Below are 15,371 nucleotides of genomic sequence, written 5' to 3' on the forward strand. Positions count from 1 at the left end.
GTCCTGCACTGCAGTCCTTATCTGTCACAGCGTGTCACAGCTCCCGTGGTATGAGAAGAAGTGCTAGGTCTAGGCTCGGGGTGTATACACTTAAAATGTTGCTAGTTGGCTAAGTCAGTTTATACTTGCCCCAGCCGTGTGCGAAAGCGCATGTGTCCCCCCACTTGCCTAACATAACACGTGATCAGACTTTTAGGTTTTAAGGCAAACACGTTCCTGCCTTATAGACCGTTCTTTTGGTCATTGTCTTCGTGTTTCTAAACGATATGCTTTTCTGCCATCTTTTTAATCCTGTTAGGGAAATTATCATCTCCCTACTTTGAAAGAAAAGGATTTAGCTTGATGACCCTTCCCCCTCTAGTGAGTATACTTCTCTTCCCCTCCTCCAGTTCAGTCACAGTTTTTATCATTTATTGTTAGCATTAGCATGACTATGTAACTATTGTTCAGAGCTAAGCCACGTAGTTTGCTAAGATCACCATTCCTTTTAGTATCATTTGTTTTTCCTGGAGTTAAACATTACTTACTTTTCCATGTATGTCATTCATTAATTTTCTAGGCACGTATCACTTATTTCTGTCAGACCCACAGAAATACCCTCAGGCTGGTCTAATACCTCTGGTAAATCCGTTTGCTTTTCCCCTTGGCGCCCTGCCTTCCCTCCACAGCAGGGCTGGTTGCCCTAGACCTCGCTCGGCTCCCATTCCCCACTCTCCCTGCCCACCCTCCTGGGAGTTCCCCTCACATCCGTTCTAGGCAGATCCTCTCTTTTCTGGGTCCAGAAACTTTCTTTGTGGTAGTTTAATCCTTTGTTATTGGTGGAACACATTTTCTGGAAGTTTCTAGTGAATGCACTGAAGGTACATTTAAGTTTCTTTATTCTATCCAAATATTGACTGGGTTGGGAATAGTCCTCTAGCTGGGACTAACTTTTCCCTCAACATTTAGAAGGAAGGGCTCTATTATCTCCTAACTCCCGGTGTCACTCTTGAAAAATCTCAAGCAATTTCGGTTCCCTCACCTTTATGTTGACTTGCTTTTGCCCCATCCTGAAACATTTAGATCTTCCAAAGTTTCTCAATAATATGTTTTGTTTTCTAATTTACCATAGTGGCCACTCAGTGGCCTCTGTAACTTAGGAACTTATGTCCTTCATATATGAGAAAGTGTCTTGTTACTTTGACAGTTTTATAGCTCATATCTTCTCTGCTCTTTTTTCCTGGGACATCTACTAATTGGATAGTGTGGACTCCTTAGTTGGGTCCTCTCATTTTCTTATCCTTTTTCTTCTTTTTTCTATCTGCCATCTTGTTTGATGTTCTACAAAATTTCCTCAACTTAAGCTTCTATTGTGTTGAATTATTGATTTCAGTTCATAGTTTTAATTGACAAGAGCAATTCTTGTTTTGAATATCCCTTTTTCATATTTTATTCTTATCTCAAGGGTGTAATATTTCTTTCATCATTCTGACAGTAGTATAAGAGTTTTTTTTCCTGAGGTTTTATTCTGTCTACTGAATTATAACTCTATCCTCTGAATTATTTTTCTTTTCTAGTTGCTTTTGGTCTCTATTTTTCATGTTAGGGTCCTTGGTGACCCTTGACTGGCTGTTTACCTTCAAACGTTAGGCACTGAGAAAGCTGGTTGGAAGCTTGTGTAGGAGGGTGGGTTTGTGGACTTCCTTCAAGGTTATCAGACTGGGATTTGAGCATTTAATTGGGAGACCCCTGCCTGCTCATTCAGATCCAGCACACTAGCTGCCTTCTGTTTCTCCTCCTGGAACGTTCTTCCAGATCCACATGGCCATTTCCTCCATTGGTGTAGGTCTTAGCTCAGTTGTCACTTACCAGAGAGAACCTCCTTAAATATGGCATCTAAAAGCAGTGTGCCTGTCTCAATCTACTTACACTGCTGTATTTTTCTACTTAGTCCTATATTATATTTTTTGTCTCTCTCTCTCCCACTACAATGTAAGCTTCTTGAGGGCAGAGTCTAAAATAGGGCCTGCTCCATAGTAAGCACTGGATAAATATTTATGGAAACCAGACTGGAGGGACAGAGAGAAAGAAGGTGGATCAGTATCTCTAGGTCTTTCCTCTTGGGCTGGTCAGAGTCTTCAGAGGGATCCTCCAGTCTTCTGCGTGGGGGTTAAGCCTGGATCACAGTGGTCTAAAAGCCAAGGGAGGGTAGGGGATGGGAAGTCTCACCATCTGAGACAGTCACTTCTGTGTAATTCCTTGCTCTCAGCCCCAGCAGGTTCCCACCCTCTGCTGTGCCTGGTGCCCCCAGAGTAGACACTCTCTGTTCAGGGACCCCAGACTGAAATCCCTGTCTCTTGCCGAGATGGGAGAGGGCTCATTCCTGCTGTTCAGGAAGAAAGAAAGGGGATATGGGGCGGGGTGGGGGGGGGTCTGTCTGCTCTTTTCACCTGCTTTCAACCAGTCCTCATAGTTCAGCCCCCTGTACACCCCCACCTTCAAAGGTGACTGGTGACTGAAAGACATGAGCCTTTCTAGGGTCTCGTGGTGTGAATCTGTTTGGGGTGTGTGTGTGTGTGTGTGTGTGTGTGTATTAGCACACACATATTTGGTATGAAGCATATATTAGATTTCCTTACTGCCCTTTTAGTGGAGGGTGCAAAGATTACCGCATGTGTTCGGTCTGCCCCGTTTAAGTGCCAGTCTGGCCTTGGCCATCTCCCCAGTGTTCACCAGGGCTGCTCGGGAGAAATTCTGACACTGGCATCGTCTTTATAGCGTAGGCAGCGGGGTCGCATAGTTTTCCAGAACCAAAGAGATCAGGTACCATGGGTACCGGATTTACAGGCTCCCTAGAGGAGGCAGGACGAGGCTGAGGATGGAAAGCCAGTCTCAGCCGAGCCCCGCCGCCTTCCTTTGTCTGGTGGCTCTTGTCACCAGAGCCACTCGCATAAGCCCCGCGCTCCTGGATGGAGGCTGCACCCCTCCCCCAGCCGCAGCCCCCCCCCCCCCATCCTCTGCGCACTTCCCACAAAGACCCACTTGTCTGCAGCCAGCGGCGCCGCCTGGCAAGTCCACATGCCCATCGAGGGGCTGACTCCACCTAGCCCCCGAAGTTTCACATCGGCGGTCTGGGTAATTACACCCCTGGCGAGGGCTTTCTCACATAAACACAGACACCGTTTGAATGCCTTTCCTCTCCCTCTTTTTTAATTTATTTCAAACTTGTTTAAAATGCAGGAAAGAATAAGAAGTATTCCAACATTCACTCACTACTCATCCCCAGAATTGACTGTAGTTAATATTTTTCACGTACACTTCGTCTTTTTTATTTTAATCAAAGAAATAAAACATTCCAGTTAATGTTGAAGCCTCCTTTGTTCTCCATCAGCAAACTCATTCCTCACCCTCTCCTCAGAGACAACCACTATCATGAATTCAGCACATCTCCTTCCAGAATATTTAAAAATATTTTGCGAGCATGCGTGTTTTCATGAGTAACGTGTGTGGCTGTGTGTGGCTCCACATCGTACATGTCGTCCTCTAATTTGCTTTTTAGTACAACCTTATGTGTTTTCCATCTCTCCATGCTGTGTGGAAAGAGGGAGCACCTGCTGAGTCTCTTCTCTTCTTCACTCTTCCATATGTGTGACTGTAAAGATAGAACAGTAGCCAACGTGCGCTTTTACCACATGCCAAGCACGATTTTCTCATTGAATCCCCACAACCCCTTCGACCCCCTGGCACACAGGGACCTGGGGCTGCAGGGACTCAGTGTGTGCCAGGGGTCAGCTTGTGATCCACTCACGTGTGTGATCTCCCGTCCGGCGTCGTGACACCAGCACATAAGTGAGGGGCTTTAAAACCCTGGGACCCATGCGACGGGGAGGAGTCGGTGCCCCGGCCTCTCCATGAGAAAGTTCCTCACTGTGCCCTTGGGTGGAAAGAGTGCCAACAGTCGTGAAATCTTGACACCGGGCAGCGCTGGAAAGTGGACAGGTGACTTCTCTTTCTGCCTCAATGTCTCACCTCAGAAATGGGACTCCAGCGAGCTGCCTAGCTGCCTAACAGATTGCTGGGGACCCAGCGTGATGGATTGTGATTGGGAAGCACTTTGTAAGCCCCATGGTGGTCTGCAAATGGAAGACGCTGTTAGGACAGCTCTGGCCCACCTTTTCCACTCCTTAACAGACCACCTACCCTATTCCAGCCACACCCCCCTGATTTTATGTGCATGACAGTACTTAATCCTCATTCCTCAAGCAGCAGCTTTAGAGAGACTGTTCATAAGTAAGCTCTTGTTTTCCTGGCTTGTTTAATTACTACTATGGCAACAACGTCATTTTCTTTCTTTCTTTTTTTCTTTTTACTTCATATATGTATATATATATATATATATATATATATATATATATATATATAGTATTTCAGCCTCGTTATGGGTTAAATTGAATTTTATGGGTGGCAACCCAATCAAAATTTATAACTTTTTTCTCCAGAAAAATTGCTTCCAAGCTTCAAACAACCAGTTATAAGGGAAGCTTTGGAACACTACCAGTTTGTGAGTTGGGACCAAGGTACTGTTGACACTGTTCTCTACTTAGTTCATGGAAGGATAGCTGATCTCCTCAGAGAGACTATGAGCCTCAGAAGGGCAAGCACTACATCTTACACGGATCCCCCATAACACTCGGGTGCCAGGCTCAGGAGTATATTGAATAAATGCTTGCTTAATTCTTCCAAAGCCCAGCTGCCTTGTCTGCCTCCAAGAAATGGGTGCTGATGGGAGTGCCTTGGGCGCCCCTGGGAACCCATGCTGTAGTCAGTAAATCATATACTAGCAAACTTGCCTCACAGATGAGGCCTGGGAAGCACTGTATCTTATCCAGATTCATTTGGCTGAATGGTACTTGTAATAGTAATAACAATACCATCTATTTTTTTTTTTTTAGTACTTTAGTAGTTAGCACTTTGTTCTAGATGTTTTATATTTGTTCATGTATCTAATTGTCACCAAAAAAAGTTAGATATTTTTATTATCTTCATTTTACAGATGAAGAGACTGAAGCCCAGAGAGGTTAAGCAGCTTGCCTAAGGTCACAGAGCTGGGAAAAGGGCAAAACGGAGATTCTAACCCAGAGCCTGTGGTGTCAACCAATGTGCCAAACCACCTCTTGTTCATGATCTGTATTAAAGCCTTGAGCAGTAGGCAAGATAGGTACTTTTTAAAAAAAAAATACTTACATATAGATCCTACCAAATTCAGACAGTACAGAAAAATACAAAAGTCTAGGAGATAGGTCTGGAAATTCTTTCATCCAAAGCTAAAGTCTTGATCAACATTTTGGCAAACATGCCTATAGATACGTCTCTCTGAACACATCTGTGTGTAGATACGTATTTACAGTCTCCTGTACTTGGGACCTTCCTCGAGCTGCTCTTCGGTGACCAGCATTGGACAGGAGACTGGAGCTCAGGAGAGGGGAGCCCAGCCTCCGGCGCCAGCCTTGGGACTTCAGTCCAGGGTGGGGCTTTCTGTTTTGTCCCAAGTGCTCAAAGCAGAGGCCACACATATTGTCCACACCCGTTGCTCCTGTGTAGATACTCCCTCCCATCACCCAGTTTTGGCCATGCGCCAGGGGGGTGCCGCGCCCCTGCGGCTCCGTCATCTTCCTGAGCATGTTGCCTACTAAGGAAGGGACCCAGGGTACTTGGCGAGGAGGGACATTTTATACAGCTGTCAGGAAAGCTCAATAAAAATGGCAGTGGAGCCTCTCGGGGACCGAATGATGGTGGTAGTTCCCTGGCACCGTGAGGTCCTCGAGTTGCACAGTGATTGCGTATGTGGCCCCGACGTGGACTTCCCGTGCCCCCTTATCACTTCCCCGTCGAGCAGCATTTAAAGTTGCTTGGAAGCAGTTGAGGGCAAATGGGATCTGATATTTGAGGAGGGAGAGAGATGCCCATTACCTCATCCTAACCAACGTCCCTTCCTACTGATATTTTGTTTTAGGGTTGGTATCCAGTTTTGCTGAAAATGAAATCATCTTTCAACTCTCAGGCTGTGTTAGTGAAAATGAACTCTAATGTGATTAGATATTAATGCAGTGTAATGGAGGATTGGTATTAAATTGAGGCCTTCTGATCTTATTACTCCACAAATGCTCCCTCCCTGCTCAGGCTGCTGACCAGCCAGCCCCGCTTCCCCAGGCACAGGCGAGGGGCGGAGGCGCCCGAGCCCGCAGCGGGAGCCTGGCTCTGCCCGAGGCCACTCCCGGCCAGCCCTCCCTTCCTTCACTGCCTTGGGGTCCCCGCCGTGTTGTGGGGGGAGCAGGGGTTGGACCTCAGGAGGCATAATTTGGATCTGCCTGCACCCTCGGAGCCACGAGCATGTTGTTGAGGATCATGGGCTTACAAGTGCCAAGTTTCACCTCCACATCCAGAAGCACTTGAAGATTTTCTGGAGAGGCATGCAGCCAGAAATCTAAGAACACAATCTTCACCTCCACCACGGCCCAGCCCCTCTGCACCCCAGTCCTTTTTGTGAAGCTGACTTGAACATGATAGTCGTCATTGGCTGCTGTCACTTGTCCTGGCCCTGTCTCCCTTTCCTAGGGGGCTGGTCTGAGACGCAGGCGGTGGCCCAGCCTTGGTGTGTGCCGTAGCTTCCCTTAGGAGAGGGGATGGGCGTCGGCTGCCCCATGCTGCATGGACCCCTCACTTGACCTGCCGGAGGAAGGACGCCCGTCTGTCAGCCACACAGCTTGGCTCAGAAGTGACGGGTAGGCCTGTGGGAGCCGAGGCCCAGGGCCGAAAGCCCCACAGGGCCTCCCTTATAGGCCTGCCCCAGCCCACAGGCTGCATCCCACCCCACAGACGCCCCAAGGGAGCTGTGTGGGTTTGGGAGCAAAACAGACCGAGAAAATGGGCCAAGAGTGCAGGCTCTAGGGATAGTCAGATGGCATCACCTTCATGTATGAATGATAGCATTTTTACAAAGAGAGTGATTTTTCTTATGCTATTTCCAGAAAACTGCTTTCAGAGGCACAGACTTTGCACACAGGATGGTAATGACTTTTTAATGACCTTAAGGGGCCTGGGTGTCCAGGCAGCAGTGAATCAATCTCAGTGGGAGGCTCACAGTGAGAAGCTGGAACACCTGAAACCAAAGGGGGAAAAACAAACCACAAACATATACATTTTCTTTGGTAGCATTACTTGGTAATTAGACAATTACAGGAAACAGCTTCCTAGCAGTTGGCATTTCCACTGTGTGAGCGGAGGAGGGACGGCAACAACTGTGAACTCCTCACATTTATTACAGAAAATATTATTGGAGTTCACAGTCGTGGGTGCCGTGCTCTCCTCCAGCGCATTCTGATGAGCTGTGAGCGTTAAACCAAGAGCAGAGCTCCTCCTCTCCGGGGCTGTTTAGGGCCTGCTTGGCTGGGCTTTAAATGAGCTGGCTTTTGAGCCCACCCAGAGTCTGGCTGGTCCTGAGAATAAGCCCTGGGGGGCGGGGGGATGCATTTGGAAGCAGGAAAGGGGAGGCGGAGGAGGCCTGTGAAAAAACCACCTCTTCTTCCCCAGGTGCCATCCCCTGCCTGGGGCAGGGTTCAGACAGAAGAGCCTGGGGTTCACATGGCAATGGGTGACCCCCACTTCTCCCTCCCCTTGCCCTGCCCCACCCAGTCCACATTCCTGCCCTGGTTCAAAACTCTCGTCCCAGAACCCCCCACGCCTCTCAGATGCACGCCCACTCAGCCAACAGCCCCCTGAGGTAGGCCCGTCTCACAGATGAGGAAATGTATTCGGTGAACCCCCACTGACCTTGTTCACTTTTCTCTTTGGCCACACTCTTGTCACAGTGTGAACTTGGACTGTACTTTGTGCCTGTTTATGGGGAGCTTTGTAAGAATCCCAGTTGCCTTCGCAGAAGGTAGCGCTCTGAATGGGGATCCTAGCTACTGACCGCCTCCCTCAGACACACATGAGGTGGAGCCCGTTCCATTCCCCCATCCATCCTACGGCACAGGCCTCCTGAGGATGGAGGACAGGAACCCTCAGCATCTAGCTCCTCCCGCCTGCACTGTTGGCCCGGTTAACTGTACCGTCTAACCAGGCACATGGTTGTGCTTCCTCTCACAGGTCCTGGCAGTCTGTAACTTTTGAAAGACAGCCCGCCTCCTTCATCCGAATCGTGGGAACACACAACACAGCAAATGAGGTAAGGGTCTCCGTTCGTGAGCAACACTGTGCTGTTTCATGATGGACAGGTAAATGCTACATCCCGAGCTAAGTGGAACTGTTTGTTCTCCCCGCTAATGGCCTGTTGTTCAGACAGCTGGTACAGAAGAAAGTCCTGCTCTTGCACAGTAGAGATATCATTATCATTTCTAGATGTGTCTTCACTAGGAAATGAAAGCCAACTCCTAGGGCTTTGCTTCCCCCCACCAGCCTCCCTGTGGAATCGGTGACCACAGAGACCTTGAGAGGGCACATGCCCTGTCCTCAGAGTCTTCCACCCTCCCAGACGACAGCTATTTCAGAGGTCGCTTGGCCCTCTGAACATGGTGTTTAAGGAAGCTCGGCCCCAGATGGTTGCTGGTTTTCTGTCTATCCTGTCCTATGCCAGGCTGCACAGAAATGCTTATGAATGGGCCTGTTCCTCCCCTGGCATCCAGGCCTGGATCATTCCAGGGGACCATGCCCTTTGTACTGTTCCTTCACTTTGGGATTTCATGAGGGAAGAGTGGGCTGGTTGTTTTGCCCCATTTTGAGCACCCACAGTCGGGGCAGCAGTCAGGTGAGGGCCTGAGCCTTGAACATTGCCATGCTATTTTCTCTGGAATGTAAATGGCCCCAGAGAAATGCACTGGGGTTCCTCTGGATCAGAAAACAGAGGACAGGAGGCGTCTGGGTGGCTCAGTCAGTTAAGCATCGATTCTTGATTTTGGCTCAGGTCATGGTCTTAGGGTCGTGGGATCAAGCCCCGAGTCAGACTCCACACTGGGCGTGAAGCCTGCTTAAGATTCTCTCTCTCCCTCTCCCTCTTCCCCTCTCCCTACTTACTCTCATGCACGCTCTCTCTCTCTCAAATAAAATCTTTTTAAAATATTAAAAATAAATAAAGAAGAAAAAACAGTGCCCTTGGTGAATAGAGAAACCAGAACACCTGAGTGTGAGGGAGGGCACTATTAATAATTATACCGGGACAGCAAGTGTAAACCAGGACTGAGCTAGACATACCTGGACTGCCCTCCCCTGCACAGCATGGATTCCCAGTGGGCTTACGGAGGCACCTGGGCATTCACGCACACCACCTAAGGTGAGACTAGTGTCGATCAACTGTAAGTTAACTACTTACCTTTCCTGTTCTTTGAGCGGGTGTTGAGTGAGCACTAATGGCAGGACAGCGGTATCGCGTATGGCCACGCTGTTGACTTCATCTGCTTATCACGCCCTTGCTTTTTATGCAGTCGTGTGTGTTTAGTGTGAACCTCTGAAGGACTGCTGGTTAGAGACGGGAATCATAAGGAAGAGTGAGGCTGAAACTCAAGAGGGAAATGAAAGGCATCAGAATAGTGACCGCTCTGCAGTTTCACCTTAAGCTGCTCTTTCTCAGATCTGTCTGGGACTGGCTTCCTGGGCGTGTGACCAGGGCAGTTGCGTGGGGCTCCACACCCAGAAGGGGGCTCTGTGCTTGGGGTTTAATGCTCACCAGCACCATCTTGAATTCTTCATAATTTTACCTATGAATTTGTTTTTATAAGGGCAGCCGCATGGGACAATGGAGCATTCACCAGGGGCTGGGAGCCTCAGCTCCCACACAGGCCCATCTCTGCCCCCTCTGGCCTTCCCAGGACAGGTTCTGAGCCACCCACCCCCTGACCGCTGGTGCCTGGACCTGCCCAGCCTCCCCCTTCTAGCCTCCCCTTGACCACTGCCACCCTCCACTCCCTGTGGGGGCCCAGCATGTTTGCAGGGAGGGTCCGGGTCTGGTATGAATCTCACCCGAGTCGCAGGATAGGGCCCCGGGCGCCTGTGAGGGTCTGCCCTAGCCTTAGGAGTTCCCCTGACCGAGGGATTACAACATGAAGTAACAAAGGAAAACCCTGTGTCAGGTCAGGAGAGAAACTGTGGGAGGAAAGAAAAAGCTTTTTTCCTGCTTTTTGAATGAGAGGCTCTACATTTTCATTTTGTGCTGAGCCCTGCACATTATATAGCTGGCCCGATTCATGCATTGTGTTTGTCAAATCAGAATTCTCCAGAACACGTCAAGGTGTTTCTGGTACTTCAAAACACATTTTAAAAAGTGAAAATATTGTGATAATTTATATTCATTTTGCCTTTTTATTCATTTAGAACAAAAATGATACATGCCTACAATGTGTTTCTTGCAGAGAAGAGCTGATAAACAGAAGCCTGAAACTTTCTCTCTTACCTCTTCATTTCACAAACCTGAAAATTATAAAAAGTAAACAAATTGAGATTTTTTTTAAGGCACAAAATTAAAGAACTCTAAACATCAGGTCATAAAAAGCATTTTTTTTTTTTGATGAGGTAACAAAAGTAAATTTGAATCTGTATTTTAATATATATTTGAGCCCCAAACCAAATATCATCATATTTTTAAACATTTTTTTCTTTTTTAAAAATTTTAATTCCAGTATAGTTAACATAAAGTGTTATATTAGTTTTAGGGGTACAATGTAGTGATTCAACAATTCCATACATTACTCAGCATATTTTTAAAATTTTGCCGATAAATTCCGATTTTTATGTGTTTATTATGTACCAAATTGGAAAACTATCTTTACATAATACTAAATCAAGGTAAATTGAATATTTTTCATTTTCAGTCACTTATTTCTTATGTAGTACATCCAAAAAAACCCAAGCAGTTCTGTCTTTAATTCCTCCATGGGATTCTGCAGTTAGGTATTTCAGCAGAAGGAATTCTAGGTCAGAGAAGGCCAAGGAGCACTGGGGTGAGTCTGATGAGGGTCTCCCAGAGTTTAGCCCCAACCCTATCACCTCAATGACCACATGAAGAACAATTTCCCATTACAGAATCCTGAAGTTGGAGTGTAAGATTGTCTCTTTCTGGATGAGTTTCCTGAACTGTCTGGGCAGGGAGCTCTAACCCCATTGACCAGCCCGTTTGAATGGGTTGACTAGTAGGCCACTAATTAATCAGTGATCTGTTGCATTTGGCTTATGAGCAACTTGCTCAGCTGCCCTTACTGAGTCACTTACTGTTCGGGGAAGAAATCCTGAATGTGGTGTTGCCAACTGGGGAACGTCCTAAAGCATAAAGTAAATAATGAACGGGATCATAAGGCAAGACCCACAAACTGCCTTTCTCAGAGCACATGAGAAGACCCAGAAGTGCTGAGTCTCCCTGGGAATCCGGAATATAGCAAACTCTCAAAGAGAGCATTCTTTTCTGCAGCATGCTAGTTTCTGGGGCATCATTTTGGACAAAGTATCACCTATCTTAGAGAACAGTGGGAATGTGTATACGTCAGTGTGGTGATGTTCAGAGGTGTGAGAGACAAGGTTGCACTAGGGGAAGAGGGGTGACTAAGGTTGCTCGAGCAGGAGTCCTGGGGGAAAGCAGCCCCGGAGGAGAGGTCGGATGGCCCAGACAGCCAGGGAAAGGAGGCACAGTCAGGAAACGAAAACAGCGGGGGGCCCAGGACAAGCCCCATCCCTTGTCCCATGGAAGCCAGAACCCCACCGTCAATGAGAATATTGGGGTCAGGGTGCTTCTTTCTCACAGGTGAGGGTCGTAGAGGGAGAAGCAGGGTTTCCTCAGCCTGTCACTGCTTGTTTGTCAAGTGACGTCAGGGACCTTCATTTAGTCAGAGCCGGGACCTTTAGATACTGAGTGTTACCAAGGGCTTTTGGTAATTTCAAGAAGTGTAGATGGAATTGGTTTTTAGCACGTGTGGGTAACAGAAAGAGAAATGTGGGTGAGTCACTTTGCCCCATCCCCCACGGAAGACCGTTTTCTGCAGGTGCTGCCCCATCCGGAGAGGAGGTCAGGCAGGGGATGGCAGGGGGAGCATCGCTCGGAGGCGCCTGTGACTTGAGGAGCGTGGTGGGGGGGGGGTTGGGCTGTTGGGACAGAAGGTGGGAAGCAGCCCGCACAGTGTGTCCTGGGGCGGGGGCTACCGGCAGCTGTGTTGCTGTGGGGCTGGAAACCACCCTGACCCCCACATCCCGCCCGCTGCTGGAATAGCAGAGCCCCCCACCCCCCCAGAGCTAAACCAGCCCGGCATCCCTTGCGCAGTGTAGACGTGTGTATCCTGCCCCCGAGGCCAGGCCGTCCTGCGTGCGAGGCCCACGTGTGTCAGCCGTGTGCTAGTTTCCCCGCTTCCCAGCCACCGGGCTCTCGGGTGACAGCAGCCCCAGCCACGGCGGACGTTCACATTTCTTGATCACCTGTTTCCGCACGCTTCTGATTTCCTGCAGCATTTCATCCCTGTCCTCTGGGGGGTGTCTGTCTGCTGCCAGCATCTGCCTCTCATCTTCCTTTGTGAGCGCCGCAGCGAGGAATTCATTTAATTTTTTAGCTACCTTTATGACCCCTGTCAATCAATTTCCCTACTGCTTACCTTACAGACCCCTCCCCTTCCGTCAGTGACCTGCCCCTCGTGTACTTGGCATCATCCTTGCCATTTATCTTAGCTCCTGAGAACATTCTCCTTTCGGTCCCCCCCAGCGTGTGCTTTGTCATCCTCTGCTCCATAATCTCCCCTGCGCCTGGCGTGCTTTTCACATGGCTCGGGCCCCTCTCCTTTACCCTTGGATGCCTTTCCTGCACGTCTTCTGCGCGCTCGCAGGGTCTCCTTTGTCTTCCTGTCACGCTTAGCACTAGATGGCAGACACGTGTCTTTCAGCACAGCCGCCCTCTCGTCCTCCTCTCCTTCAGTTGCTTCCATTTGTCTGAGTCTCCCCAGGGCCGGCAGCCAGAAAGGTCCTCCTCGGCTGCTTCCTCGGGCACGTTATGCTGGTCTCGGTGCCAGGCTGGAGATGGCGTTCTCATTCCAGCGCGGTGGCCCATCTGCCTCAACCGCTGATCAGTTCCGAGTGCCCAGGAGGCAGACGTTGCTCCCCTCTCCAAGCCTCTCTTGTCTGAAAAAGGGTAGAACCGGGGCCCTGGGGACAGCACCACCCGCGTCCTGGCAGACCCAAAGCTATAGTGCTGGTGACTGTGGCCAAGCCGTGCCGGCTGGGATGCAGCACCCCGCGCAGACCCCTTCCTTCCCATTTCAGTAATGATCGTAGCAGAGCCGCAGACGCGCACACCTCCGTCCCCGGAAATCAGACGGGGTCCAAACGGGATCCGTCTGGGGAACCTCTGAAAAGCAGTCCATGGATTAAAGGAAACAGAAGTTATACCTGGTCTTGGGGGGAGGGGGGGATTTATGGCTTTTATGAAAGCCTGGGTTTGAGAGCAAGTTCTGGAGTGATTTTTCAGGAGGCATTGAGCTCAGGGACATAGCTAGACCCTGGGGGAACAAAAGGACTGTGGGAAAAACAAACTGTCTGCAAAGTAGGAAGACTGGGGTCGCGCTCACAAGAACCCACGCGAGAGCCTTTGCCGAGTCAGTAACCAAAGCTGCGGAGGGACTTGCCAGGCTGTTGGCTGCTCTCAGGGTTCCTTTTCACCCACTGCATGTATGTAGCTGAGGAGAGAGGCTGTGTCATATTTACCTGTGTGTCCCGGCACCTCGCATGGGCCCAGTGCGCTTACAGATGGAGTACCTGTCGGCAGAGGGAGCGAATGAACCGTTCGGTCTGTCCGTCCATCTCTCCCTCGTGCATCCTCAGCCACCGAAGGCAAGGATTTAGTACTACAGCTTCTCACCATCAAGAGCCCGTGGCACTCCAGAGGTAGACTTTGTGTAGCCACACTGAAGAGTTTCTGAAACCAGACACTTTTGTAAGTGGAAAGGTAAATATGCCACATACCTCCACATGTCCTAGTTGAAACCCCTCACAGTAACAATTATTCTTATTGTAAATTATAATAGCAGCTCGTATTTACTGAGCACTTACTAGGTGCCAGGCCCTACTGCACGCCCTTGAGGCTAATGACACTATCTGATCGGCATATGTGAAGTAGATTCTACTCTCACCGTTTTTTAAAAATGAGGAGGCTCAGTACCAAGTGTTGGCAAGGATGAGGAACAGTGGACAGTTTGCATCCAGCACCATGGGAGTATAAACTGAGGTGGTCCCTGAAGAGAAGAGTTTGGTAACATCTAAAGTTGAACATGTGCACGCCTACCCTAAGGCTAAGCATCTCATACCTGTGTCTATTCTCTAAAGAAGCTCTTACACACGTTCCAGATGCAAGAATGAAGATGCTCACAGCAGCACTGTTTATAGCAGACCCAAGCGGGACACCTCCCAGTCATCCGTGCAGGGACAATGGATAAGCCACGCATCGTCGGGCTGTGATCCACGGGATGAGTATCACAGCATGTCGAAGGAAAGAAGCCAGACACAGAAGAATACATATAGTACGATTATATTCATAGAACATCAAAAACAGGCAAAAGTAAGCTATCACATTATAAGGATGTGGACACAGGTGGTAAAACTTTTCTTTAAAAAAAAGCAAAGGAATAATTATTATTAAAGCCTGAATTGTAGTTTCCTCAGGGTGGGGAAGCTTGGATCAGGAAGGGCCAGCCACGTGGAGGGACCAAGGGACACCGGCAGTGTTCCTGGGTTGTTGACCCTAGAGGAGTCTATGAATAACTATATAGTTATTCAACGAGCTGCGCATTTGCATTTCATGCACTCTTTAGTGCATGGTTTTCCCAGTAAAAATATTTTAATCAAAAAGGAAAATTTGATGAGGAAACTAGAGCTGAGCGATGTTAAGTGTTTTGCCCAAGGTCACCCCGCCGGCAAGTGCCAGTCAGGATTTGAATCCGGGCAGTTGGTCTCTGAAAACATCCAGACTGCTCTGTCTCCCAAAAAGGCACAATAGATAATAGTAAAGCCACAGAAATGAGCCCAGCTCTGCCCAGCACAGTCAGACATGGTGAGCAGATGGCTCCCGTGGGCACACTTCAGGCGCCAGCCTGCGCCAGGTCCAGGAGAGAAACCAAGGCAGGGCCCTGGCTGAGGGCTGGTAGCAGTCAGCCAGGTGAAGAGCAAGCCGTCCGGGCCAGAGCCGGCGTGCAGCGCAGGGAGGCCAACGGCACAGCTGACGTGGACGGAGGCAGGGCCCGGGGCCTGAGGAGGGGGTTCCTCATCTCTAAAATGGACCACATGAGCCTGGCGCTGGGGACTGGAGAGACATGGATGAGACTGGGCGGCGGAGGGTCGTGGGGGTGGGCGGTGGCAGACTCCCCCGCGTGCTGGTG

The 15,371-nt window shown here is 49.2% G+C and overlaps 1 protein-coding gene across 2 annotated transcripts in view; it reads left to right on the top strand.

Annotated features, from left to right (window-relative positions):
- Positions 1-15,371, top strand: part of BTBD9 (BTB domain containing 9) — a 415,915-nt gene that overhangs the window by 387,148 nt on the left and 13,396 nt on the right. For both annotated transcript variants that reach the window (XM_032409888.1, XM_032409889.1), the window contains exon 10: positions 8,128-8,206. In XM_032409888.1, the coding sequence (XP_032265779.1) occupies positions 8,128-8,206 (79 nt within the window). The remainder of the gene's footprint in view (positions 1-8,127; positions 8,207-15,371) is intronic.

This window comes from Phoca vitulina, unplaced genomic scaffold (assembly GCF_004348235.1).
Source record: "Phoca vitulina isolate PV1807 unplaced genomic scaffold, GSC_HSeal_1.0 scaffold11, whole genome shotgun sequence".
Lineage (NCBI taxonomy): Eukaryota > Metazoa > Chordata > Mammalia > Carnivora > Phocidae > Phoca > Phoca vitulina.